The 25,164-nt window shown below is 39.4% G+C and overlaps 1 protein-coding gene across 1 annotated transcript; it reads left to right on the top strand.

Moving 5' to 3' along the window:
* Positions 1-12,534: 12,534 nt before the first annotated feature.
* AREG (amphiregulin) lies at positions 12,535-22,389 on the top strand. The gene is made up of 6 exons (XM_010377135.2): positions 12,535-12,838; positions 13,919-14,167; positions 16,454-16,655; positions 17,795-17,947; positions 19,959-20,070; positions 22,137-22,389. The coding sequence occupies exons 1-5, from the start codon at positions 12,778-12,780 to the stop codon at positions 20,050-20,052; spliced, it is 759 nt and encodes a 252-aa protein (XP_010375437.1). The 5' UTR covers positions 12,535-12,777; the 3' UTR covers positions 20,053-20,070; positions 22,137-22,389.
* Positions 22,390-25,164: the final 2,775 nt, after the last annotated feature.

The following is a 25,164-nucleotide window of genomic DNA, read 5'->3' as shown; positions in this document are numbered from 1 at the left end:
TTCATAAAACTCTATTGGACTCTGACTACTTTGATCACCTGACTTTAATATATTATTTTTCTGAAATAATAAAATGTCACATCCCATCCTGAACTTATGAATTCATAAAGATTTAATAACATACTAAAATTTGAAAGCTTCTTTAATGAGCGTATGATAGTTGCAAACTTTCTGTTTTCTTATCTTAGATCTATAATTGAATTAGTGAAGATTCACAATAATTTAATGCAGATATTGCATTTATGTGATGAATTGGTTCTTTAAGAATTATGTGTAAAGTGATTTTGTTCTTTTTCATATATTCAAACATATTTTTAGTATATTAGTTTCCTATTTAAAGGAATAGTGATTGAATAATTTTGTAACATGAGTTTTTTAGATATAAAAAAAATTTCATCACATTTAGATCACGTGCACCTCAGCCAATGCAGGCTTCCTGTTGAAATTAACTTATCTATTCTTCATGTTTCCAACAAAACTTCCCCATACGTGAATATACAGCCCCATCAGTTTATAATCTCACCGAATGCAGGAATCTTGGATTTTTTTTCACCCATGTATCCCCTAAGTGGAGCATTCTTAAGGGTGCACATCAGAATTTTCTTGAGAGTTCTTCAAAAAAACACAGACACAGGCATGGACCCCACCCCATAAACCTACTGAATCAAGAAAGGAGAATGAAATGTACATTTTAAAACAGTTCTCAGGTGAGTCTGATCAGCTGACTCGTTAAAGAGCTTAAAAAAAAAAAAAAACTTTTATCTACCAGTGTTCAGAGGGATGTTTGAGAAATGACTAGTGAAATGAATTCTTCTACAACGTCCTAAAATTCAGAAGGAAACTATGAATTACTTTAGCTAGGGCTGTCTCATACTTCTTTGCACCATCTCCCCCGAACATTCCAAGTTCTCTATGTCACATATTTTATTTCCTTTCCATCTAAAATTATTTTGTGTATTGCTTATCTCTTCCCCCTTCATGGGATATAAGGTTCTTAAGCAGGGACATTACAACTTATTCAAAGTTTTATCCCCAGTGCCTAGAATAGTGCCTAGTTCTCAAAATATATTTGAGGAATAAATGAACTACCTAGAAGATTCAGTTTTCTATAAATGCAGTTAACAGTGTTACTATTTGAGGGTAGTTGTCCAGGTTCTTTACATTTTGAACAAAGAACTGGACATGCACAAGCATGGCAGCCAAAGCAGAGATTTATTTTAAATAGGAGTACACTCCACAACGTAGCAGCGGGTTTGAGCGAGAAGCTCAGGGGTGCTGGTTACACAGTTTTCTGTGGCTTATATACCCTCTAGAGGTTTCCCGTTGGTTCACTCTAGTGGCCTGTGACCCATCTCATTGGTTGAAGAGTAGGCGTGTGTCCAGTCTAATTGGTTGTGGAAAAGGACCAATCAGAGGTACTTTCATTTTCTAACTGCCAGGCAGCAACTGCCACACAGCAAAAGGAGGGGTTTGTTTAAAGGTGAGTAGCCTCTGATATCCAGTCAGCACGAGTCAGCCTTAGGTTCCCTGCCTCCAGACCCTGTTCTCCTGCATCATTTCCCCCCTGAGAGAAGTGATCCCCATAAATCTTTATGAGAGGCAGAGTGACTGATGGTCTTTCTTGTATAACTGCTTCACGCTGAGTTGGGTTGGAGTCTCTATCTACTGGGGATCATGGAACTCTTTCCATGCTCTGTCTAGTAGAAACAGGGTAGTTTCTTGAAGGCCACGGGTGCTACCTTCATTTGGAACTTGCTGGAAGCCTTGTTGACTGGTCATCTGAAGCTGATTGTCTTTAGGCCAGAGGCAATGAATTTGGTTAAAAGATTTAATGGGAACTTCAAAGGTTGAATACCTATGCTGTCAGGAACGAATTAAAACATTCTGCTTAATTACTACGACGGAAATGATTCCAACCATTTGAAAAAAAAGAGTTAAACTGCAAAACATATATATGTATCTATATAGATAGATGATTGATAGATCGATCGATAGATAGAAAGAAAGAAACATGGTTATCATTTTCCAGCCTATAGTAACTATATAACAAAAATACCAAGGAAAGTTTGTAGATAATATATTTTGGCTGTCTTCTGAACAGGTACTTCAGGTCATCCACAGGATCACAGGTGTAGTGGCTGATGGGAACTTGAGGTTCTACGTCCGGGGCTTCAGGTATCACAGACTTAATTCTTGATAGACGTATCCAACTATCTAATCCTAGTACCTTGACCACAGAAGGCGTGGCCAGTACCACTGAAAACAGTCCCTTCCATTTGGGTTGCAGTTATTGAACAGATGATCCCTCTTTCCATGTTTTAACAAGTACTTTATCTCCTGGCCTGATTTTGGATTGTTGGCTAGTTCCTGGTATGGGAAGCCTTTGAGTTGCAAATTTTTTAAAGCCTGCTGAAATTGTCCTAGGTTAACTAGGTATTTTACTAAACTGGTTGTTTCTGGACCGGTTAATTAATTAATTAATTTCAGTAATTAGATCATTACTTGAGAATGGTCTTCTGTATAACATTTCATATGGGCTTATATTAATTTTTTCTCTAGGCATATTACAAATCCTTAAAAGAGCTATGGGCAGTAAGCTGATCCAAGTTTCTGATGTTTCCTTATATAGCTTAATGCTCATTTTAGAGTTTGGTTAGCACTTTTCAACTTTCCCAGAGGATTGAGGCCTCCATGCTGAATGTAAATAGTATTTGATTCCAAGAGCTTTTAGCAACCCCTTGAATTATTTGGGAGATAAATGATGGACCTTTGTCACTTTGGAGACTCTGAGGTAACCCAAACCAGGGGATTATTTCTTTTAAGAGAAACATATAACCTCATTAGCCTTTCTGGTAGGGTAAGCTTTGACCCAGCCAGTAAAGGTATATATCTATTAACATTAACAAAAACTTGAATATTCTGCAAGCTGGCATATGGGAGAAGTCTAATTGCCAGTCTTTCCCTGGGTAAGTTCCTCTCCTCTGGACCGGTTCTATTAGAGGAGGCATTTTGTTTCCTGGTTTGTTAAGTGCACACAGTGAGCCAGCTTGAAAGACCTGCTTAACCACCAAAGCTAAGTTAGGCCCAGTGAAGAACATGGTCAGGTTGGCATCTCTCACCATATAGAAAGAGTCATGCAGAGGTGTTATAATCCTCCGTTGGGGTTGTTTGAGGGAGATGTATTTTCCTTCCCATATACCACCAGGATCCTTGTTTTTGTCCCCCTAGCCCCTTTATTAACTGTTCCTCCTGTAGTGTATATTTAGGTTCCACTAGGGAATCAGTCATAGAAAGGAATCAGTACTAGGGTCTGTTGGGATTGCACCCTGAGGGCTGCAGCTTTGGCTTCTCTATCAGCCTTTCTGTTCCCTTGTGCTATAGGGGTTAAGCCCCTTTGATGCTCTCTACACTGGATTATAGCTATGGCCTTTGGCAGGTGTATTGCTTCCAATAGCTGAACATTTGAGGCCCATGTTTTATAAGGGAGTGTTTGCTAGTTGGTAGTCCCCTTTCTTTCCAGATTGTAGCATGAGCATGAATCACAAGGAATGCATATGTAGAATCTGTGTAGATGTCAAGCTTTTGTCCCAACATTAATGCTTGGGTGAGAGCAATGATTTCAGCCTTTTTTGCTGATGTGCCAGGGAGCAGCGGCTGGGTTTCAGTAATGGTGCTGTGATTTACTATTGCATATCCAGATAAGTGCTCCCAATCTGACACAAAACTACTGCTGGCTGTGAACCAATCATCCTCTGAATGTGGGAGAGGCTGATGTTTTTCAATCAGGCGGGCTAACATATGTATTTATAATGACCTGCTCACAGGAATGATTGGTTATTGGGCCTATGAGTAGCAACGAAGCTGGATTCGAAGTCTTACAGGTTTTAAGGGTTACATCTGGATTGTCTGGGAGCATGTCCTGGTAGTTGGTTAGCCTTTCCCCATCATCCAGATGTGTCCCTTTATCTCTAAGACTGACTTTACCTAATTTCCAATGGTTGGCAGAGAGCAACTTTCTTCCACTAACATAGCAGGGGCTGGTATTGCCAGCAGGCAACTTGCCATCCCAAGACCACTCCATCAAACCTTTTTGAAAAGTAGGTGGTTGGTCTGGGTTGTGATTCTAATTTCTGGGCTAGCATTCCCACAGCTATGCCCTTCTTCTCTGCTTAAGTTAGGCCTGGGATACCAAAAGCAGGAGCCTGGGTAAGGGCCTGTTTTGGCTTGGTGAAGGCTTCTTTCATGTCTGGGATCCATTCCATTAGCTCATTTTCGGGTCCACTTTGTTGCTTCATACAGGGGCTTTGCCATGAGCCCAAAATTTGGCACCCATATCCTGCAAAATCTGGCCATTCCCAAAAAACAACAAAGCTGCTGCTTGGTGGCAGGGGGTAGGGTGGGGAGGGTGGGGGGTGGATAGGGAAGTCAAGTCACATATGGCTTGCACTTGTTTCATGGATATTTGCTGGTTCTGGGTTTTAAGACATATCGTAAATATTGGACCCATTGGAGGGTAATCTGAGCCTTCCTTTTGGATACTTTGTATCCCCTGTCAGCCAGGAAATTCAAGGTTTTTATAGTACTTTGGTAGAAGCCTCCTAAGTTGGGCTACACACAAGGAGGTCATCCACATACTGGAGTACGCTCCTGTTCTCCAGTTGCAGATCCCTCAGATCCCTCTCTAAGGCTTGGGCAAAGAAATGGAGGCTATCCCAAAGTCCCTGAGGGAGCACAATCCAAGCGTATTGTTGTTTTTCTCTGGTATTAGGATTTTCCCATTCAAAGGGAAAAAAGGTATTGGGACCCTGGGGCCAGAGGAATAGAAAATAAAGTATCTTGTAAGTCTGGGACTGAGAGCCATTTTGCATCCCATGGCACTTGAGCCAGGAGGGTATACGGATCTGCCACCAATAGGTGGACAGGGATAATAGCCTCATTAATTGTTCTGAGGTCCTGTACTAACTGGCATTACCCTGACTTTAGAATGGGTAAGATGGTGGTGTTGCAGGAAGAACTGCAGGGTTTTAAGAGCCCAGTGGTAAATAATACCTCAACTATGCGTGTTGGCCTTTTCTTGCTTTCAACTTAATTGGGTATTGTTCTTTATTGGAAACATAATTGGGGTCTTTAAGCTGTATTTTGACTGGCACTGCTGTTTTAGCCTTCCCTGGTTTCCCAGTATGCCATGCCAGTGGGTTAACCTGTTTATTAGTGTGGTCTGGGGCATTGTCTATATGTTTGACTTTTGGCAATTTCACTGGGTGACACTTCAATTGTAATAGTACCCTTATTTTAACAATAATATCTCTTCCCAACAGGGGAATTGGGCAGCTTAGTACTTCTAGAAATTCCTGTTGGAAAATTTATCAAATTGACAAAGGAGTAAAGAATCTTGTTTGTGACTTTCCTTCTATTTCCCTAACACTCGTGGACCGGGGGGATAGTTTTCCTGCACGAGCAGTAAGGACAGTGTAATTCAGCCCTGTATCGAAAAGAAACTGAATTTGGTTGCTCAGGATGTCCAGAGTTACTCCGGGCTCCTCGGTAGTAACTACGGTATTCCTGGACAGGGTTGATAAGAAAGACCTCAGGCCTCTTCGGTCTTCATCTGATTCCTCTTTTAGCACTGCTGGAGTTTTGCCTGACTGAGCTTCTGGGTGGGAGTGGAGGCAGTCAGTCCTCCAGTGCCAAGGATCATAACTGGCACCTTCACATTTTTGGCCTGGTTTTGGCAGAGGCTTGGTACAGTCCTTTGTCCAATGCCCAGGTTCCTTGCACTTGAAGGAAGAGCCCCTGTTGGCATTATCCTTTTGACTTTTTGGGTTTCCTTGGATGCTTTTTGGGCATTCAGGGCATCACCAATGATGGCTGCCGTAATTTTGGCTTGCTGGTTTTCTTTACTCTGTTCCCTTTTTCCTTCCTCCAGATCACAGTAGTTATACACCATATAGGTGGTATCATGAAGTTGATTTTGATTATAGTTTATGGCGCCATCGGTAGCTTTTGGAGCTTACATCTACTATCCGGTGTGGACTGGCTTATAAAATGTTGTGCCATTAATATTTTGCCTTTGGGAAAGGAAGGGTTCAGATTAGTATATTTCTAAAAGGCTTTTATTTTATTCCAGGTTGCCGTAAAACATGGCTGGATTTTCCTCCTTGCCCTGTGTAATCTCCCTTACTTTATTATAATTTACTTCCTTAGTTATTCCCTTTCTCATTCCTTCAAGGAGGGCCTCAAGCAATTTAGCTTAGTTGTTCATTCCCATGAATGTGTTATAGTTCCAATTAAGATCAGTAGTGGGGACTGTGTCTGGGCTCAGGTGATTTCCCTGAGGGTTTTGGGTGAATAAATTGTCCACTTCCCAATGGGTGGCCTCAAAGATTCATTCCTTTACAAAGGGGGTGCAACAGTTTGCTACAATGAAATCATCTGTAAATTTCCTAGGATTCTCAGGGTAGTTTCCTGGATTTTCCTTACACTGTTGTATATTAGTTATAGAGAAGGAGCCTAAACTAGGAATTGCCCCACAGCTCTTGCTACTTCCTTATGGGGTAGAAGGGATAGAGGGAGAGTCAAATATGGTGTTCACCTCTGAGTGTGAGGAGGACTTGGTAAGATCCCCAATGTTTGGGTTTTAGTCTCAGGAACACTTGGCAAGGGGTTATATGGGGTGGTTGCTGTTCACCCTGAGACAGGGTGTAAAAGGGGGTCATCTATAATATCTATTAGATTTTGGTATAGGGCCATGAAGACCTGTACATGTGGGATTTCTGACTATTTGCCCTGCCTCGTACAAAATAGGCCTAATTGCAGGATAGTGTCCAATGGTGGAGGATGCAGCCAAGCGGGGAAGCAAGTGGAATAGATAGAGAGTTTCCCATAGAAGAATCAGGTGTGATAGATGTAGAGTTGCCCATAGTGGTCTGGACTTAGAGAAGTATTAGAAGATCCAAATTTTACCCAGGGTGTCCTCCTGGAAGAATTCTGGGTCCTGACCAGGGTCCCTGGGAATCTCCCCACTTTAGGGCCCCTGACTTAGTCTGTCAGACTTCTCTGACCTTAGATGAGTGCCGGCGCCACTTTCACCACTGATGACCCACTATGAACTTTCCTTCTTGTCCCCCGATGAAGGCCTCAGCTTCTAGAAGGCTTCGACTTCTACAATTACAACCCTTTGGGTTTTCCTATCCCACTTAGAACAACTACTTAACTCTCTAAATTTAGGCAAGACTAAATTATAATAGATTACCTTCCACAAATCACACCCCCGCCCCATAACTTACACAGACCATCTACAGCATGCCCAAACCCCCGACTTGTTTTTAACCAGTCAAGTAGGGAAAGGGGAGAATTTAGTATAAAGAAAGAAGGTTAAAGGCACCTGAAATGTGTGTGAGTTCACCCTGGACAAGCTGCTGCTGCCAATTCTGTCACACATAGGGATCAGGGACTATAAGATAGAAAATGGTTGTTTCCCCTTCTGGGTAAGGCCAGCTATCCCCATTCACTCCTTGCCTTTCCAGCTAACACTGGAAAGTGGTCCCAGCTAGTTACCCTCAATTACCCAGGGGCTACTAGGAAATAGCCACTGAAAGACTGAGAAAGAAAAGGACTCAGGTCCCTCACCCAAACCAGGTGGTGGCCCAGGTGAAACCTTTCAGTTTCACCACAGTGGCCCTGGCCAGAAACCTGCAGTTGCCTCCATGCTTAGATGCTTTCCACCAAAGGTCCTGAGTTGGAAAGGAAAAGAGAGAGAGAGAAAGAAATACAAAACCTCATCTTTGGGTTTACCTACTGGCTGGCTTGCCAAAACATGTTACTAGTTGAGGGTAGATGTCCAGGTTCTTGGCATTTCGAACAAAGAATTGGACAAAGCACACAAGCAAGACAAGCCAAAGCAGATATTTATTTCAAATGAAAGTACACTTCACAGGGAGGAAGAGGGCTCAAGCAAGAAGCTCAGGAGCGCTGGTTACAGAATTTTCTGGAGTTTGTATACCCTCTAGAGGCTTCCCATTGGTTCACGCTAGTGCCCTGTGACCAGTCTGATCAGTTGAAGAGTAAGCCTGTGACCATTCTGATTGGTTGTGGGAGGGGACTAATCCAGCTGCCAGGTAGCAACTGCCACACAGCAAAAGGAGGGTTTCAAAGGGAGTAGCCTCTGATATCCAGTCAGCATGAGTCGGCCTTAGGTACCCTGCCTCCAGAACCTATTCTCCTGCCTCAATAGCATATTACATTTACTTAGTTTCTATTGTATATAATCATCCACTGCCCTCAGCCCCATCTGCCAGTCCTTGCTCTGCAAAAGTCACACTGTTGAGGCTGTGAAAGTATAGCTGAGCCTTGAACACTATGGGTTTGAAATACGAAGGTCCACTTATACACAGACTTTTTTCAGTACATGTATTGGAAAAGTTTTCTGAGATTTGCAACAATTTGAAAAAATCTGCAGATGAACTGTATGGCCTAAAAATATTTCCTGCCTCCCCTTCCACCTCTTCTGTTTCTGCCTCTCCTGAGACAGCAAGACTAGCCCTTAACTCCTCAACCTATTCAACATGAAGATAATGAGGATAAAGAGCTTTATAATGACCACTTTTGCTTAATAAATAGTAAATATATTTCTCTTATGATTTTCTTAAGAATTTTTATCTCTAGCCTATTGTAAGAATAGAGTAGACAATACATATAACACAAAAAATAATATTAATCAACTTTATATTATCAATAAGTGTTCTAAGCACCAGTAGGGAATTAGTAGTTAAGTTTTGGGGGAGTCAAAATTTATACATGGATTTTTCTCATATCAGATAGGCACGCTTTCACACCACAGTGTTAAAAAGTTAACTGTAATTTGACTTTATTGGTATATCAAGGTACTCAAAATGCTCAGTTAAGGCTTATTTTTGAAGGAACTAAAAATTATATATATATTTTGATACAGAGTCTCACTCTCTGTCACCCAGTCTGGAGTGCAGTGGCCTGATCTTGGCTCATTGCAACCTCTGCCTCCTGCAGTCAAATGATTCTTCTGTCTCAGTCTTCCTCCCGAGTAGCTGGGACTACAGGTGCCTGCCACTGCACCTGGCTAAATTTTGTCATTTTCGTAGAGACAGGGTTTCATCATGTTGGCCAGGCTGATCTCACACTCCTGACCTGAGATAATCCGCCTGCCTTGGCCTCCCAAAGTGCTGGGATTACAGGCGTGAGTCACCGTGCCCAGCCTGATGGATGTATTCTTCAGTATGGATAAATTATAAAATGAAAAGAACATTATATATGTCTAAATGAATCTAGTGCATTTATTAATAATATAGGGAATGTTGCTTATACATTGGAGGATTTCTTAATTCTGGTTTGGAGGTTTGCGTGTTGACTCACAAAAGTAACTGTGATGCAATACTTACTCTAGGACTATCTATAAAAATTCAATATCAATTATATGAACATGATTATACTTTTGGTTTCGTAGCACATCTTTCAGCAGAACCAAGGTGAAATCATTTCACCATTCATATGAAATATCAGGACTTATGAAGTAGGCATCAAATTGAGTGGTTAGGAGCATTTCTTCTTAGGGCTGCCCTTAACCTATACTTAGATTAAGGGACCATCAATTTGTCATGATAAAAAAGGGCTGCTACTCAAACTTTTTGAAATTGTTCCTCTTTGTCTCAGCCTAGCATGCAGAATGTTGAATGTAAAGAATCCTACATTTACATAGGGTTGGTTTCCAACTCATGCATATATTCCAGAATGCCATGACACATCAGTGAGTGTGTGATTGTGATGACGCTCCATGCTACCCAATGATGCACCATAAAATACCCAAAATGGTCAGTCTTAATGAGAAGTAAGTACTAAGTTCATGGCTTGAAAATATTGAAGAAGATTACTTCACTTGCTCTGTAGCTCCATTTATAAGAGTCCTTTAGTTCTTAAATATGATTTACATAGTGTATCATAATATCAAGGGTATTCATGATAGTTGTCATTTATTGAGTACTCACTATATGCTAGGATCTGGTATTACTTGTTCATGTATCTTATCCATTTGATCTGCTTAAGAGCATGTAACTATCTTTATTTTTTATTTTCAGATGAGGAATCTGAATCTTTCAAATATTAAGTAACTTAGTATGTGGTGGAATTTGTATATGAAAATCCACATTGGTTTGACTCTTAAGCTCATCCAAAACACTAAGCTATGCTGCCCCCATGATCTAGGTTATGTGCCACATCATTGTAAATGATCACCCTCTGAATTTCCAACTGGAAAAAGACTAAGCAATTTCCAATATAAATAGTTCACTTTCTCTTCAAATAGAAAGTGAAACATTTCTGATGACTGATCTGCACAATGTGTTTTCACCTCAATAACAAGAGTAAGAAAATGGAAAGTATTGCATATGTTAAATAGCTTGATTTAACCTCAATGTATACATATATCAAAACATCATGTCATATACTACAAATATGAAGTTACTTGTCAATCAAAAAGAAGAAGAAAATGAGAAAAATAGGGCTAGAACAGAAACAAAGCCTATGAGAGCATAAAGGTGCAACAGTGTAGACCAACTGTGTGAACTCCAAACAAAGTCTCCAAAAGAATCTTTTGAAATCTTTGGGCAAGCCTCTCAATCTCTCTGAATCACAATTGCCTCATCCACCAGAACAGATGACAGCGCAGGCCCCTACTTCACTTTGGAATGCGCATGACACTTTTCTAGCCTTATTTCCCATACTTGGTCATACCCTGACATCAGGTTTTTATTCCATGTAAAAGATTTGCTGGGAAGGCCTTTGAGGGGCCTCCTCATCTTTCCACAGAGCTTTCCATTAAACAGAGGCAAAATTAAACCATGCCCTAGTTTTCCATGGCACTCTGAACCTTCTTATCATTTGATGTATTAGAATTACTTTGTTCTGGCCCACACCACTGAGCTCCTGGTGAACCTATACTGCTCCTCTTCACAAAAAATAAAGCAGGTGGCTCACACAAAATACGCTCTCAACAAATGTGGAATAGAAGGCATGATTCATGATTATTTCATTCTACTAAATGCATGATATTATTTGGACTATGCACTGTGATATACCATTAAAAATAAGTGATCTTTTAAAATATTTCCCAGAATTAGGACAGATGCACTGTGACTCACATTATTATTATTATTATTATTATTATTATTTGAGTCGGAGTCTTGCTCTGTCACCCAGGCTGGAGTGCAGTGGCATGACCTTGGCTCACTGCAACCTCTGCCTCCCGGGTTCAGGGGAGTCTCCTGTCTCAGCCCTCCCGAGTAGCTGGAACTACAGGCACGCGCCATCATGCCCGGCTAATTTTCTTTGCGTTTTTAGTACAGATGGGGTTTTGCCATCTTGGTCAGGCTGCTCTCGAACTCCTGACCCTCAGGTGATCCACCCACCTCGGCCTCCCAAAGTACTGGGATTACAGGCATGAGCCACTGCGCCTGGCCTGACCCACATTCTTAAAAGCGCTGTGTTACTGAAACTATCAGGAAAGAGATACATATCTCCAGGTGAAGGAAAATGAACAATGGTTTTTGTCTTCTTCAAGTCAAGAAAAATCCAGTTCTTTAGTTGACAGTACATCCAAGTTAGTCAAATTAAGCAGCTTCCTGCCTCCTCTTCATTTTATCTACTTGTCATGATTAAATATCCTACTAGGTTGTAAGTGGGCCCTCAATGTTGACCTTTTTATCTTGGGATTTGAGAGGCACAGTCTAGAACACTATCCTTCACCTAAATGCCAGTATGCCACCAGTAGAAATTATCCTTTAGGCTAAATATTATTCTTCCCAGAAACCGTTTTCAAGGATCAGTTTAATCCTAAATTCCTTTATCAGAGTGGAAAACAGAAGATTTCAGAGTCAGATGAAGAATTCAAATCCACCTGGCTTTGAACATTATCGACTGTGGGACGGTGTAGGTAAAATTTTAAGTGCATAATTTGGCAATAATAAATCATCAATAAATATTAATGTTGATGAGGGCCCTGGGCCACATAAAGAAATAGGGAGTGAAGGGATTTGAAATTCTGGCCACTTTCACAGAAATGTGTGGGAAGGGGTTCTTGATTGAGATAGAAGCCCATCCTACAAGAAATAATTCCTCATTAAGAGTTCTCTCTCATCCTTTATCCTTGTTGGAAACATCAGGCAAAGTCATTCTTGGTCTTAAAGTACTTTTACATCTAAATACGGAACTCTTCTATTTAATCCCCGTCTGTGGTAGATGTTAAGTATACAAAGAGGTTGTCAGAATTTGAAACGTCGGGACTTTTAACTGTCTGATACTAGTTCCCAAACTCCAGTCCCGCTCGCCCTCAAAAACGGCTTGCAGCTAGAGGTTTAAATTCCACTTCCTCTCCGCGAATCCTTACGCACGAGGGAGGCGGGGCGTGTGTCCTCCGCGCGTGGTTTTCGGGTAGCACCTTCTGGGGCGCCGCCTGCCTCCACCCACGGCCTGGCCTTGACGTCATGGGCTGCGGCCCCCTCCCGGCTGAGCCTATAAAGCAGCAGGTGCGCGCCGCCCTACAGACGTTCGCACACCTGGGTGCCAGCGCCCCAGAGGTCCCGGGACAGCCCGAGGCGCCGCGCCCGCCGCCCCGAGCTCCCCAAGCCTTAGAGAGCGGCGCACACTCCCGGTCTCCACTTGCTCTCCCAACACCCGCTCCTTTTGGCCACAACTCGCGTCCCAGAGACCGAGTTGCCCCAGAGACCGAGACGCCGCCGCTCCGAAGGACCAATGAGAGCCCCGCTGCTGCCGCCGGCGCCGGTGGTGCTGTCGCTCTTGATACTCGGCTCAGGTGAGGATTCACCGGCGCTGAACTGCTGGACTGTCCTCCCATGGCAGGCAAAGGCTGTTGCCTCTTGAGTTTGGCTCTTGCTTCTCGAAAAATCGCCCTTTAGCTCCCCGGACCCTGCGCCGCAGGAGGTGATCACTGTAGCTCCCTCCCTAGGAGGAAGAGAGAAGGGCAGATGTCTCAGACGTCCAGGACAAGGTGTCCCAGAGAATCCCTGTACTTTTTCTTTAGTTCAGCTGAGGAGACGGGAGAGATCATTTGAACCTAACCCTTCGTTTCACAGATTAAAAAGACCAAGGTCTAGAGAGGTGAAGTGATTTCCGCAGATCTGGAACCCAGCAGTGTTTGCTGCCTCCTGTCTAATTCTCCATCTCCTCTGTATAGTGATTTCTTCTTTACCCTCCTAGAGGGACTCAGAGTGTCCCGGCGAGGGGTTAAAAGCACCACTCTGATGCTGTTTTATTGAGACCTAAGAAAAAGCAAGATAAAGCAGTGCCTTAATTCTGGGCCCCAAATCTTAGTACTCAGTTTATTGTCTATGTAGTAGTAGTAATAATAATAATAATAACAATGAAAAATGACAATAATAATCGATATAATTAACCACTGTTTATATTATGTTTTACATTTTATGTACATAATCTTTTAAAAATATGAATACATATTAAGAAAATCTGATATTTATATCTAGAACCTATTGAAATCGTCCAGGATGGCATTCTAGCCAAAAAATAAATGCATTTGGAATGTGAAGTGATGGGAATATTTAGACATTACCCATCAAGTAATTGTATTAGATTTATTTGCCAATTTGGCGGGATTTTTTTCATGTGGAAATTAATGTGGATTATCTGTGGAAAAGAAAAACTTCATAAAAGCAGCTCTGTAATTGGGACAGCTGAATTTGCTTGCTGGCAAAAATATAAAGTTTCTTTCATAGAAATGACTCAATCACAAACAATAGCACATGTGCAATAACTACTTTGATGTCAAAAGATGAACATTTCTTCCTAACACAGCTGACTGGAGAGAAAGGCATCCCACTTTACCTTTTCTTTTTTTCCCTTATTCCGTCCCCTGCAGGCCATTATGCTGCTGGAATGGACCTCAATGACACCTACTCTGGGAAGCGTGAACCATTTTCTGGGGACCACAGTGCTGATGGATTTGAGGTTACCTCAAGAAGTGAGATGTCTTCAGGAAGTGAAATTTCCCCTGTGAGTGAAATGCCTTCTAGTAGTGAACTGTCCTCGGGAGTCGACTATGACTATTCAGAAGAGTATGATAATGAACCACAAATACCTGGCTATATTGTAGATGATTCAGTCAGAGGTGAGTAGAGGATAAAGCAAAAATATGGCCTATGAGATGTGGGTTTATATGAGCAAAGCTGCTTCAGAAGTGGAGCTGCTCCCCAGATATTTTAGTGGCTTTATTGTATGTACATCTGTTGGGTACCCCCTAGGTAAACTGAGACAAAAAGAACCATAATGTGGACACATCCTATCTGGCCAGACTGATCATAAATGATATATGTCTCATTTTTAAACCTCGTCTTCACAATGACTTTAAGTAGGAATTGTTATCCTCATTTTACAGATGTGATAACTGAAGCCCAAACAGGTTTTGCTCTAGGTTCCACAGGTAACAAGCAGATGAGTTAAAATTAGAGCTCCAGTTTGCTTGATTCTATGCAGAAGAGACACTAAGCTCTTTCCCACTTAGCTACATGACCCCAGTTCTGAGAGACAAATTTAGACATTAACCATTCCTATCTACTTTGTATCTATCTTAGCTTTTGTATCCCCTTCCCCCATACCACCACAGATAACTGCATTTTAACACAAATAAGGGAGCAGAGGAAGTAATGGGACAGGAGGCATTAGACTTTAGCATTTAAGTACTAGGTGGTGAGAAACTGATGGAATAATAATAATAATAATAATAATAATGCCATCTGGAAATATTAAAGAAGGGTGAATATACATAGAGTTTGTATTGCTAAAATCACTCTTGAACCCCAGGTCGCATTTGTTAGTTATATAATAGTGACCCATGGTTTCTTTCACTTTCCTGTCATCTCATATTTTAAAAAGGCCCTTTCTTTGGAGTGAAAGTACCAAAGTGAGAGATAAATATTGCATACTTTGGAGTTTGAAGGAAGAAGAGGTTAACAATAAACAAGATCTAAATATCCTAAGAGCATCCACTACAGAGGCAGGGCAAGATGGTTTCAAAGCTCTTGAAGGCCTTTTCTGTCCTGGCTTGAGTTTCCCTGGCTTCTCCCAGGGAAACTGTCTGGTTCTGAGAACTGGTGAAGGGACATCAAGCGGTGCCACAGGGACAGTGACTGGAGTGAGTGGGAGGTGAGAAAACCTTCAGCACACACTCCACTTGGTTCCCTTCCTTCTGAAAGTGTGCTTTTCTGTGAGGTGGGGAAGGGGTTTATGTGTGCTTATTTTTGAAGGCATGAGATTAGACCATCAGGGTGCCTAGAAACTGTTCTGTTAAACATGTTTCAAGTTGTTAACACTTCAGAAGACCAAGTAAATGATTAGTAGTACAAATGATGACTAGTGCTTAAAATTGCAATGCATTGTGAAATAGAGTGAAAATGTTGGCTGAATACCTTCAAAAGGCTAAGTTAAATGTCCATGATGTTAGTGCTTATTGCAACACTTCGGCATAGTGTCTATTTATTATTTGTCTCTGTCTATATAGTTTGTCATCTATCTGATAAAGTGAAGTTATGTTCATTCAAAATATTCTCTTAAAAGACTTTTCTATCTTGTGCTTTTTTATCATCAGAGAAAAGTTTCAACATAAAAATTGCATAACCACCTCTTAAACATTTGCTACTAATTTTACTTTTGTTAAATGTTATAATAATCTGCTGAAATATTCAGTATTTATTTTGCATTTCCTTAATCACAGATATTCTGTCTTTGTTACCCTAGTTGACCTTCACTATGTTTCTTATGTTTTGTATTTAATGGGTGCTGCATGACCATTATGACTAATGGTATTTTCTCTTTACTGAAATCTGTTTGCTAAATATTCACTTGGATAAACCTCTTCAGACATTAGCGTAACAAAATGCATAGCACTAACATGGAAAGCCCTTTCCTATCTTTGGTATGTGGGTAAACTACACCTTGCATAACTGCAAGACTGAACAAAAGTTTCTGTGGATCTGATAAGATAAATCTCTGAAGCATTGAATACAAATGTTCCTGGGCTCCTGTTTTCAAATAGATTGACCACAGAAATGAGCTCCATGGAAAGTATCAATTTGATTATAGTCTGTTGTAATCTGGGAGTTGGAGCATTATAACGTAGAGTAACTCTAATTTATAATTCTCATTTTTTTCCACCTGCACGTAGTACTCACTAATTCCCAGCTGTAATCATGAGTGGACACTACTTTCTGGTAGAAAAAAACTGAAAATTATACATTATAGTTATTCAATCCTTTCTAACTTTTATATTGTGTTAGGTAATGAGGTGTGCATGGCTGTTACCCCTGTGAGCTCTCACTGCTATGACATCTTTCTCTCGTGTCTCTAAAATGATATTCAAGTTTGAGAGACTCTTGTCAGTAAATCTTTTCTGTTTTAGTTGAACAGGTAGTTAAGCCCCCCAAAAACAAGACAGAAAGTGAAAATACTTCAGATAAACCCAAAAGAAAGAAAAAGGGAGGCAAAAATGGAAAAAATAGAAGAAACAGAAAGAAGAAAAATCCATGTAATGCAGAATTTCAAAATTTCTGCATTCACGGAGAATGCAAATATATAGAGCACCTGGAAGCAGTGACATGCAAGTAAGTTTTCCTCAAAGTATATAGAATTCTGTATTTCTAGCACCATGTCTGAAACCCCTAACTGCAGGAAACCATTTATTTTTCCAATGTATAAACCAAGGGTCAGTAAACTTTTTGTTAAAGCACCAGATAGTAAGTATTATTGGCTTAGTAGGCCAAGATAGTTATATGTACTTAAACAACCAATTAAAGTGTAACCATTTAAAAATGTAAAAATTGGTGGGTGCAGTGGTTCACACCTGTATTCCTAGCACTTTGGGGGGCCGAGGTGGGCAGATCCCTTGAGCCCAAGAGTTCAAGACCAGCCTGGGCAACATGGGGTGAAACCCCATCTCTACAAAAAATACAAAAGAATTTAGCTGAGTACAATGGTGACAGCCTGTAGTCCCAGCAACCTGGGAGGCTGAGGTGGGAGAATTGCTTGAGCTCGGGAGGTTGAGACTGCAGTGAGCTGTGATCGCACCACTACACTCCAGCCTGGGTGACAGAGTAAGGCCCTGTCTCGAAACAAAACAGAAATGTAAAAACTATTCTTTGCATGCAGGTTAACAAAACAAAAAAGCAGCAAATGGCCAGATTTGACCCATGGGCTGTAGTTTACTGACCCCTGGTATAAACCATTATTTTTTGTGCATGCTCGTGCTTGCTCTCTCTCTCTCTCTCTCTCTCTCTCTTTCTTTCTATATATATGTATGTGTGTGTATACATACACACACACACACGTGTGTGTATTTTTTAAAAACTCCTTTAAAAAGGGACCTAAAGGTAATTTTTACATAATCTTTCACGTTGTTTTAACCTCCTCCCCGCTTACCTCCCACAAGCTGCTAGCACATTAAATAATAGTGGAATGTATCAACTGCATAACAAATCACTGAACTCATCAGTTGGTCATAAAAGAAACACAAAGAATGACAAGGTGTGTCTTCTTGGAATATCACACCCAATCTAATCTCAACTTGTTCTTATACTAATAGATGCTTAGTTAGAATGCATTCTGTGTCTCATTATTTAAAATACGAGTACATGGCATAACTTTTTTACTATCGAATTAAATGGTTCTTTATGATCTGGAAAGTAAGCTTAAGATACACAGAATGTTTTTATGATTATAATTTTTAAATGTGAATTGTTTGTAGATGTCAGCAAGAATATTTCGGTGAACGGTGTGGGGAAAAGTCCATGAAAACTCACAGCATGATTGACAGTAGTTTATCAAAAATTGCATTAGCAGCCATAGCTGCCTTTATGTCTGCTGTGATCCTCACAGCTATTGCTGTTATTACAGTCCAGTAAGTATGACATAACTTACAAATTCTTAACACAATAATGGGAGGTTAATTTTTTCAGTATTTCTCTCATACTCTGGTATTTTAGATGAATTATTCTATTGTTGTCACATGATCTTTGGTTTATATTTTTGTATTTTATTGACAAATATCACAGAAAGTGGTCAATATTTATGACCGTGGCCATAAATTGAAATTTAATATGTAAAGCCCTTTTATAGAAGATCTAGAAAATTTTTGAACTTAAATAATTGAGGGTTTTATTTCATGTCATTTTTCTACTCATGGTTACTTTAGAATCTCAGAAAATATTTCTAACTTCTGTGAAATCCTATGCTTCATCAAGTCTCAGAAGCTAATTAAGACCTGGTTTATAGGAAGTTCATAGTATCAGGCATACTGCTTTGATAACAAAAACGACAAAGAACTACAAATCATCAGCAGCCAAGAATAGATATGTTTTCTGCTCATATTAGAATGCAAAATTCTGAGTTAGGAATATAACATGGTACTAATTTACTTATAGCTTATGCTTATTTTGTTACTATCAAATATGAGAACTCAATTATTAAAAAATAAATTTCCATCACATGACATGGCATAGCAAGCAAGGACAATTCTATTACTGTTTCACTACAGCCTATCTTCCCTGTGCTCATAATAACAGATCACACACTTCACTTCATCACCAGTGAATGTTGGGACTAGACTGTCCCAGGTAGTAGGCACTGATGGGTGCATCAAAATGGCATTGTCTGTCAAACAGAAGTCACTGAATGAGGGAAGCTGGGGGAGGACATGAATGGCTCTGTGATGACTCATGTCCTACTAGAGCTTGGGAAAAGCAAGGGACTCATTCTTCTAATTTTAGGTCTTGGTAAATAACCTTAACAGCTATCTAGTGTGTACATGATCTACCAAGACTACCATTCAGGAAACAAGGGTTTATCTTCTGCCATTGTTTACAATTATTTTAAATTTAGATCATATCATGATAAAATGACACATACAAATTATTTCATCATGCATATAAAGTTTGATATGTAGCTTAAATTTGTTTTGTACACCCTAGAATTTGTCCTGGTTTTTTAGTACCGCAAGCCAGATATGCAAAGGGGTTTAGGAGAGGGACTCTCAGACAAACCATTATTATTTTTAAGGATAGAACAAAACAATCGCTAGTTAAAGAAGATGTTTTGTAGTAATTAAACTTGTAATTATTCAGCTTGAAATATTTCATAATTTTTGTGGGAAGAATGGATAGATTTTGTTATGTTAGCACTCTTAAAATTAAGCAGTGGCTTTTTTCCCCCTTGTCTCCCATATTCTCCTCATGTTTGAAACATAAAACAAACACTAAACCTAAGCAAAAGTTGCTGGGTTTGTTTTCCTAATTGAGGTGAGTTTTTCCCTCTACTATTACAATAAAAGAAAACTTTTTAGGATTTTAATGATAATGTTTTGTGGTGGGTTAAAGACCTCCTAACAACAGGGGTTGTTTATACAACAACAAGAAGTTTTTAAATAATTGAGTTTTTAAAGTGGAAAGTAGCAGTCAATTAAACTAGAAGGATATATTTTATACCTAGAAATAAGTAAAGCTCAACTTGTTTTGTAAGCCTGTTTTAAAAATATTTAATCATTTAGTTTGTGCGAGCATAGAGTCTTCCTGTGGCAAAACTATACTATTATCTTCTCCAATTGTGCATGGCAGCTGTGCTAAGTTCTGCAAAAACAAGACATCTGGATATGTTTCATACCTTCTCAGAACTGGCATATCAAGACATATTTATTTACATATAAGTCCTCTGGAAATAGATTTATATAAAGTCAACATAAATACCCCCTTAGAAATTGGTAATATTTTATAGCCAGATTTAGGTTTAGTGTCAAGTGTAGTGCTTACTGGTCTATCACTACTCATGAAGTAGAACCCCCTGTGCTCATAAAAACCCCAATCAAACATATAGATGAATAGAGCTTTGATAACATTAAAATGCCTTGTTCTCTGAAGTCTTAGAAAACGATACGTCAGGAAATATGAAGGAGAAGCTGAGGAACGAAAGAAACTTCGACAAGAGAATGGAAATGTACATGCTATAGCATAACTGAAGATAAAATTACAGGTTTGAGTTTTAAAATATATCTTTAGATCATATCCTATAATTTAAAAAATTTAGCACTATATAATCTCAAGAAAAATATGGAATGTGTTCTTAATTATGTACACACTATGAACAATGGCTATATTAAAGTATTATTCTTTGAGTAAGAGATTGAATTCAGTATTGAGAATAGACTATGTGTTTAATCAGTATTATTAGGGATATAAATATGAGAGACACTGATCCTATTCTCAAAGAACTTATTGTTTAGTAGATAGGAAAAAAATATATAAGAAACCAGAATACTAGAGATGTAAAATAAATGTTGTGGGAAAGGAACCAATGGAGTATAAGAAGTTTCCAGTGAAAATCAGAAAGAATCCAGTGGAATTTATTTAGGGAGGAGGAAAATACGTGTTCAGGATGGCCTTGGAAGTGAACCTTGAAGGACTAGTGAGATTGGTTCAAGAAACTGTGAATGGAAAGGAAGGGTTATACTGAGAAATGGAATAGATCATTTTAGAAACTTGTGAAAAATGGCTTAGTCTAAATGAGTGTTAGGGGAGATACAGTTGTGATGATAGGTTGAGCTCACATGGTGGAGAGCCACAGTTGGGGGTGCTTGCACTGAAAATGTGAGGGCATGGAGACAGACAATAGGCTGAATACTCTTTTTTACAAAAGGAAGTAGAAAGGGAGGGTGATGTAAATTTGATAAATAGGTTGGTGAGAACATATATTTTATTTTCTTGTAAAGAGAGAGAGCTGAGCATGTTGTAGGTATAAGGTAAGAAAGTGTGAAGAGGAATATTCCATTGACAATGAAAGTGAGAAGCTAAGGAAGAAAACTCCCAGAGGAAGAGGGAGGCAAGGAAATCAAGAACACACTTCCTGAAGAAGGAACTTTATTCCCTTAGACATTCAAGAGAGATGATGTCATTTCAGTTATTGATTGTCTAACTTCTGTAGGTTTAAGGTTACTTGAGGGCTGGGCACTGTGGCTGAGGCCTATAATCCCGGCACTTTGGGAGGCTGAGGTGTGCGGATCACCTGAGGTCAGGAGTGCAAGACCAGCCTAGCCAACATGGTGAAACCTTTTCTATACTAAAAATACAAAAAATTAGCTGTGTGTGGTGGTGAGTGCCTGTAATTCTAGCTACTCGGGAGGCTGAGGCAGGAGAATTGCTTGAATCAGGAGGCAGAGGTTGCAGTAATCTGAGATCGTGCCATTGCACTCCAACCTGGGCAACGAGCGAAACTCCATCTTAAAAAAAAAAAAAAAAAAAAGAGTTACTTGAGGTGCTTGTTGAATATGCATATTCCTAAGCCCAACCCTAAATCCACTGAATCAGAATTTCTATTTTTAATGTACACTCCAGATGGTTCTGATGCTTGAACAGCACTATATTTAGCATTGCTTAAGTACAGATATTTTGTTATTAGACTATTGCAGAATTAGCTCAATAATTCATAAAATGGATAATTATTCATACCAATGCTTTGCTCAGTATTTATTGCATCAAAGTTTTTAATGTATTGGCTTAATGTGGTAAAGCTAAGACCACCAATGTGAATAAGGACGAAGTTTTGGTTATTTTAGTGCCACTGAGATTTTTCAGCATAGATCCCAGAATTATTTTAGGAAAGAGAATATGCTGTGCTAGCACATAGTGGCTGCCTACTAACTGGTAGTTACTATTATGCCCTCAGTACTAATTTTCCTAAATTAAAAGTATATCATAAATACACTGAGACACTTATTCTTTGATTTTAATTATGTCTACTGCATAGATTTGGTTATGAAAACTATTTCTCATTACTGCTGTTGCATTTTTATTAGCAGAATTTGATGCAACAGGTTTGAGCATATGCAGACTTCTGCTGAAGTAGGTGTATAATCAAAGCAGGTGTGAAAGACGAACTCAAGCCAAAGTAAGAGTTGGTCTCTGAAAAATCAGCATTCTTATACGATGTACTAGAAAACAACTGATAGAAATTCTGATTCTTGATTATGCTTTAAAGTTTCTTAAAGATCAGCTGGAATTGAGCTTATCTGCAACATTTTGTTTTATTTTATTTTCTCACAGGATATCACATTGGAGTCACTGCCAAGTCATAGCCATAAATGATGAGTTGGTCCTCTTTCCAGTGGATCATAAGACAATGGACCCTTTTTGTTATGATGGTTTTAAACTTTCAATTGCCACTTTTTATGCTATTTCTGTATATAAAGGTGCACGAAGGTAAAAAGTATTTTTTTCAAGTTGTAAATAATTTATTTAATATTTAATGGAAGTGTATTTATTTTACAGCTCATTAAACTTTTTTAACCAAACAGATTGAGAGTTTGAATATTAGTTTTGATATTGCAAGACTCCAGTGTGTTTTTCTCCTAACAGTTGGTTGATCATTTAGAAAGGCTTTTCTCCCTCTTTTTACTGTCTTTATGTTGATTTTTAAAACTTATTTTTTTATTAGATGACACTCATCATGGGAAAATTATAATCTAGAGTCACATAGTTCTCCCACAAACATGAATGTTTATAATAATAATCCCAAATTGGTCTTACTTATCCATTGTAGAACTTGATACCAAGTGCTGTTAATTATAAAAGCATCTAGAATCAAGATAAGGTGCTACCTCTCTGTTACAGTGGACCCAGATATTATAAAAGAAAGCAAACTCACTGCGCATCACTATGACCATCATAGACAAAGAGAAAAATAGGTTTGAATATTACAAAAGTGACATATTAAGAGAACCAGGAAGTATTTACATTTGAGACTTCTTTTCCTAATATCAAGACATGAATGTATGAAGTGTCTAAAACCCACTTCTTCTTTCCCTCCCCTTGTTACTATTTTCTTACAATATTGTATTTTAAACCAATGTGTGTATATTGGTGGTAGATGCTCTTTCAAGAACACTAAGGTTATGGGATGCCTCACAGTTTGATGTCTGGCTGATGAACTAAGTTGCCTGTTTACAAAACAAAAACGACCTTTATGATATGTGTGTGGGGGCATGGGGACTATTACCAGAGATCATTTCATAGAAGAGAAATTCATGAATGAAAGGTGCATTAAGCATCAACACCTTCATATGTCTCTGGCATATTATCCACCATATCCTTGCCCAGTGATCATCTAACCAGTGAGCTCCCAGCCTCAGCTATACTTTGTCACCACTTGAAGAGTTTCAAATGTCTAAGCTCCTAGACTCCCCTCCCAGAGGCTCCCATTTCAATGGACTAGAGTGAGTTGTTGGTATTAACATTTTAAAAAGATCCCTAGATATTTCCTATATGCAGCTAGTGTTGAGCCTCATCCTAGTTCACTAAATATTTATTGCTGATGATTCAAGTATAGTGGAAGACAGAAAAGCTCTGCCTTCGAGACATTTACCACCTAGTTAGCAGGAGGTGGTATGTTTTCTCAATGCAGTGCAGTAAATAACTGGCTGAGGAGTGCAGCAGGAATCCCTAGGATAGCTCCCAGGAAGCTATCACCTAGCTCAGCCTGAATGAGTCAGGGAGGGCTTCCTGGAGAGATGCTACCTGAAACTGTTTTGAAGGATGAATAGGAGTTATGGAGAAAAGATTGTTATAGGCATAAGCAAAATTACAAAGTCCCAAAACAATATGACCTGAAAGAAAATACAGAAAATCATTCAGCATCATTGAGACTAACTGGGAAGTCAAAAGAAGATCTAAGGAAGCTGGGTGGTGAGGGCAGGGTCACCCTGTAGACCATGGGGAGCAATGAGAAATCAGGGTAGAAACTTGATCAGATTTTCATTCCAGGTAGGTCATCAGACCACAGTGGTGGGGAGGGATTTTAGCCAAGCCAAAGGTCAGAAGATAGGCTTAGAAGCAATTGAGCTCTTCCAGGTGGAATGTAAAGAACATCTGAAGCTAAGAAGGGAAGCTCAACATGGATTTCAAGTTTTATAAAAACATAAACACATAGTGGCGGTCAATGAGGTGCACCTGTAGTCTCAACTACTTGCGAGGCTGAGGTGGGACGAAAGCTTGAGCCCAGGAGTTCGAGACTACCATGTTATGATCACATGTATGAATAGCTACTGCACTGTAGCCTCAGAAACGTTGCAAGACCTCGTATCTGAAAAAAAACAAAACAAAAACAACAAAAATGATTATTTATTATAAAAAGAAGGCTGAGAGTAATGAGATAATGCAAGAAGAGAAGAAATCTGGGATCACTCAGATTTCTGACTTCAATGGCTAGGTGGCTGGTGAAATGATTTAAAGTAAGGAATCCTTGAACTGGCTTGTTCTATATTGTAGAAGGGAAACACAGCTTTTCATTTATTTTTGACTGAAGAATGGCTCTTCTCTATTTTGTAAAGTTATCCTTTTACATTCGTGACAGATTTGCGAGGAAATAACTATCAGCCTGGCCAGTTAGTCAACTAAATCAACCCTGATCCTTACTTCACATTTGAGATTGAACATGGGGAAGAAAAAGAGAAGGCCTACAAGTATGATAATGAATTCTGCTTTGGATCGGTGGAGTCTGAGGTGCTGGAGGACATCCAGCAAGCAGTTAGATACATAAGAAGTTCATGGAGAAAAAAAAATTGTAGATTGAGAGTTATCAAAATATATTTGGTAACAAAAGCCACGTAAGCTTTCAAGATTACCAAAGGAGGCTATAATAAGTCAGAAGAAATATGCATGTTGACAATTTTTGCGAGCAGTCACCACTGTGAAGGTTCTAGGCTTACTATCTCATATGCCTTTCTAGCCCTTAAAACAAAAGTTTATGAAGTCATTACAGTGGAGTAGAAGGGAAAACACTACTACCTCAAAAATAATAATAAATCTCAAATTTATTGAGTAGTTTGGTATCCCATAGACTCTTCTAAGTGCTTTACAAGTGGTAACTCATCTATTTTTTTAGAGGGTAGATACATTTTATAAATAAGTAAAGTGAGGCTCAGAGAGATTAAGAAACTTGACCACGGTCACATAGCTAGTAAATGACAGGGTCAGGATCTCTGGCTACAGAGCTGGTCCACTTAGACTCCTCTCTCTAATCCTCCTATAGTCAAGGTGTTTGTTTTAGGTTTGGAGAATTCTATATGTATGTTAG

Source organism: Rhinopithecus roxellana, chromosome 2 (assembly GCF_007565055.1).
Source record: "Rhinopithecus roxellana isolate Shanxi Qingling chromosome 2, ASM756505v1, whole genome shotgun sequence".
In the NCBI taxonomy this organism is placed as follows: Eukaryota; Metazoa; Chordata; class Mammalia; order Primates; family Cercopithecidae; genus Rhinopithecus; species Rhinopithecus roxellana.
Note: the sequence above shows the minus strand (reverse complement) of the source record. Positions and strands in the feature narration are given on the sequence as shown.

Excerpts from the sequence above, each read along its gene's own strand:
- AREG (XM_010377135.2), top strand. The coding sequence starts at position 12,778 with ATGAGAGCCCCGCTGCTGCCGCCGGCGCCGGTGGTGCTGTCGCTCTTG. Across the intron at positions 14,168-16,453 it reads TGTAGATGATTCAGTCAGAG|TTGAACAGGTAGTTAAGCCC; the intron begins GTGAGTAGAGGA and ends TTTCTGTTTTAG. Across the intron at positions 16,656-17,794 it reads CTGGAAGCAGTGACATGCAA|ATGTCAGCAAGAATATTTCG; the intron begins GTAAGTTTTCCT and ends AATTGTTTGTAG.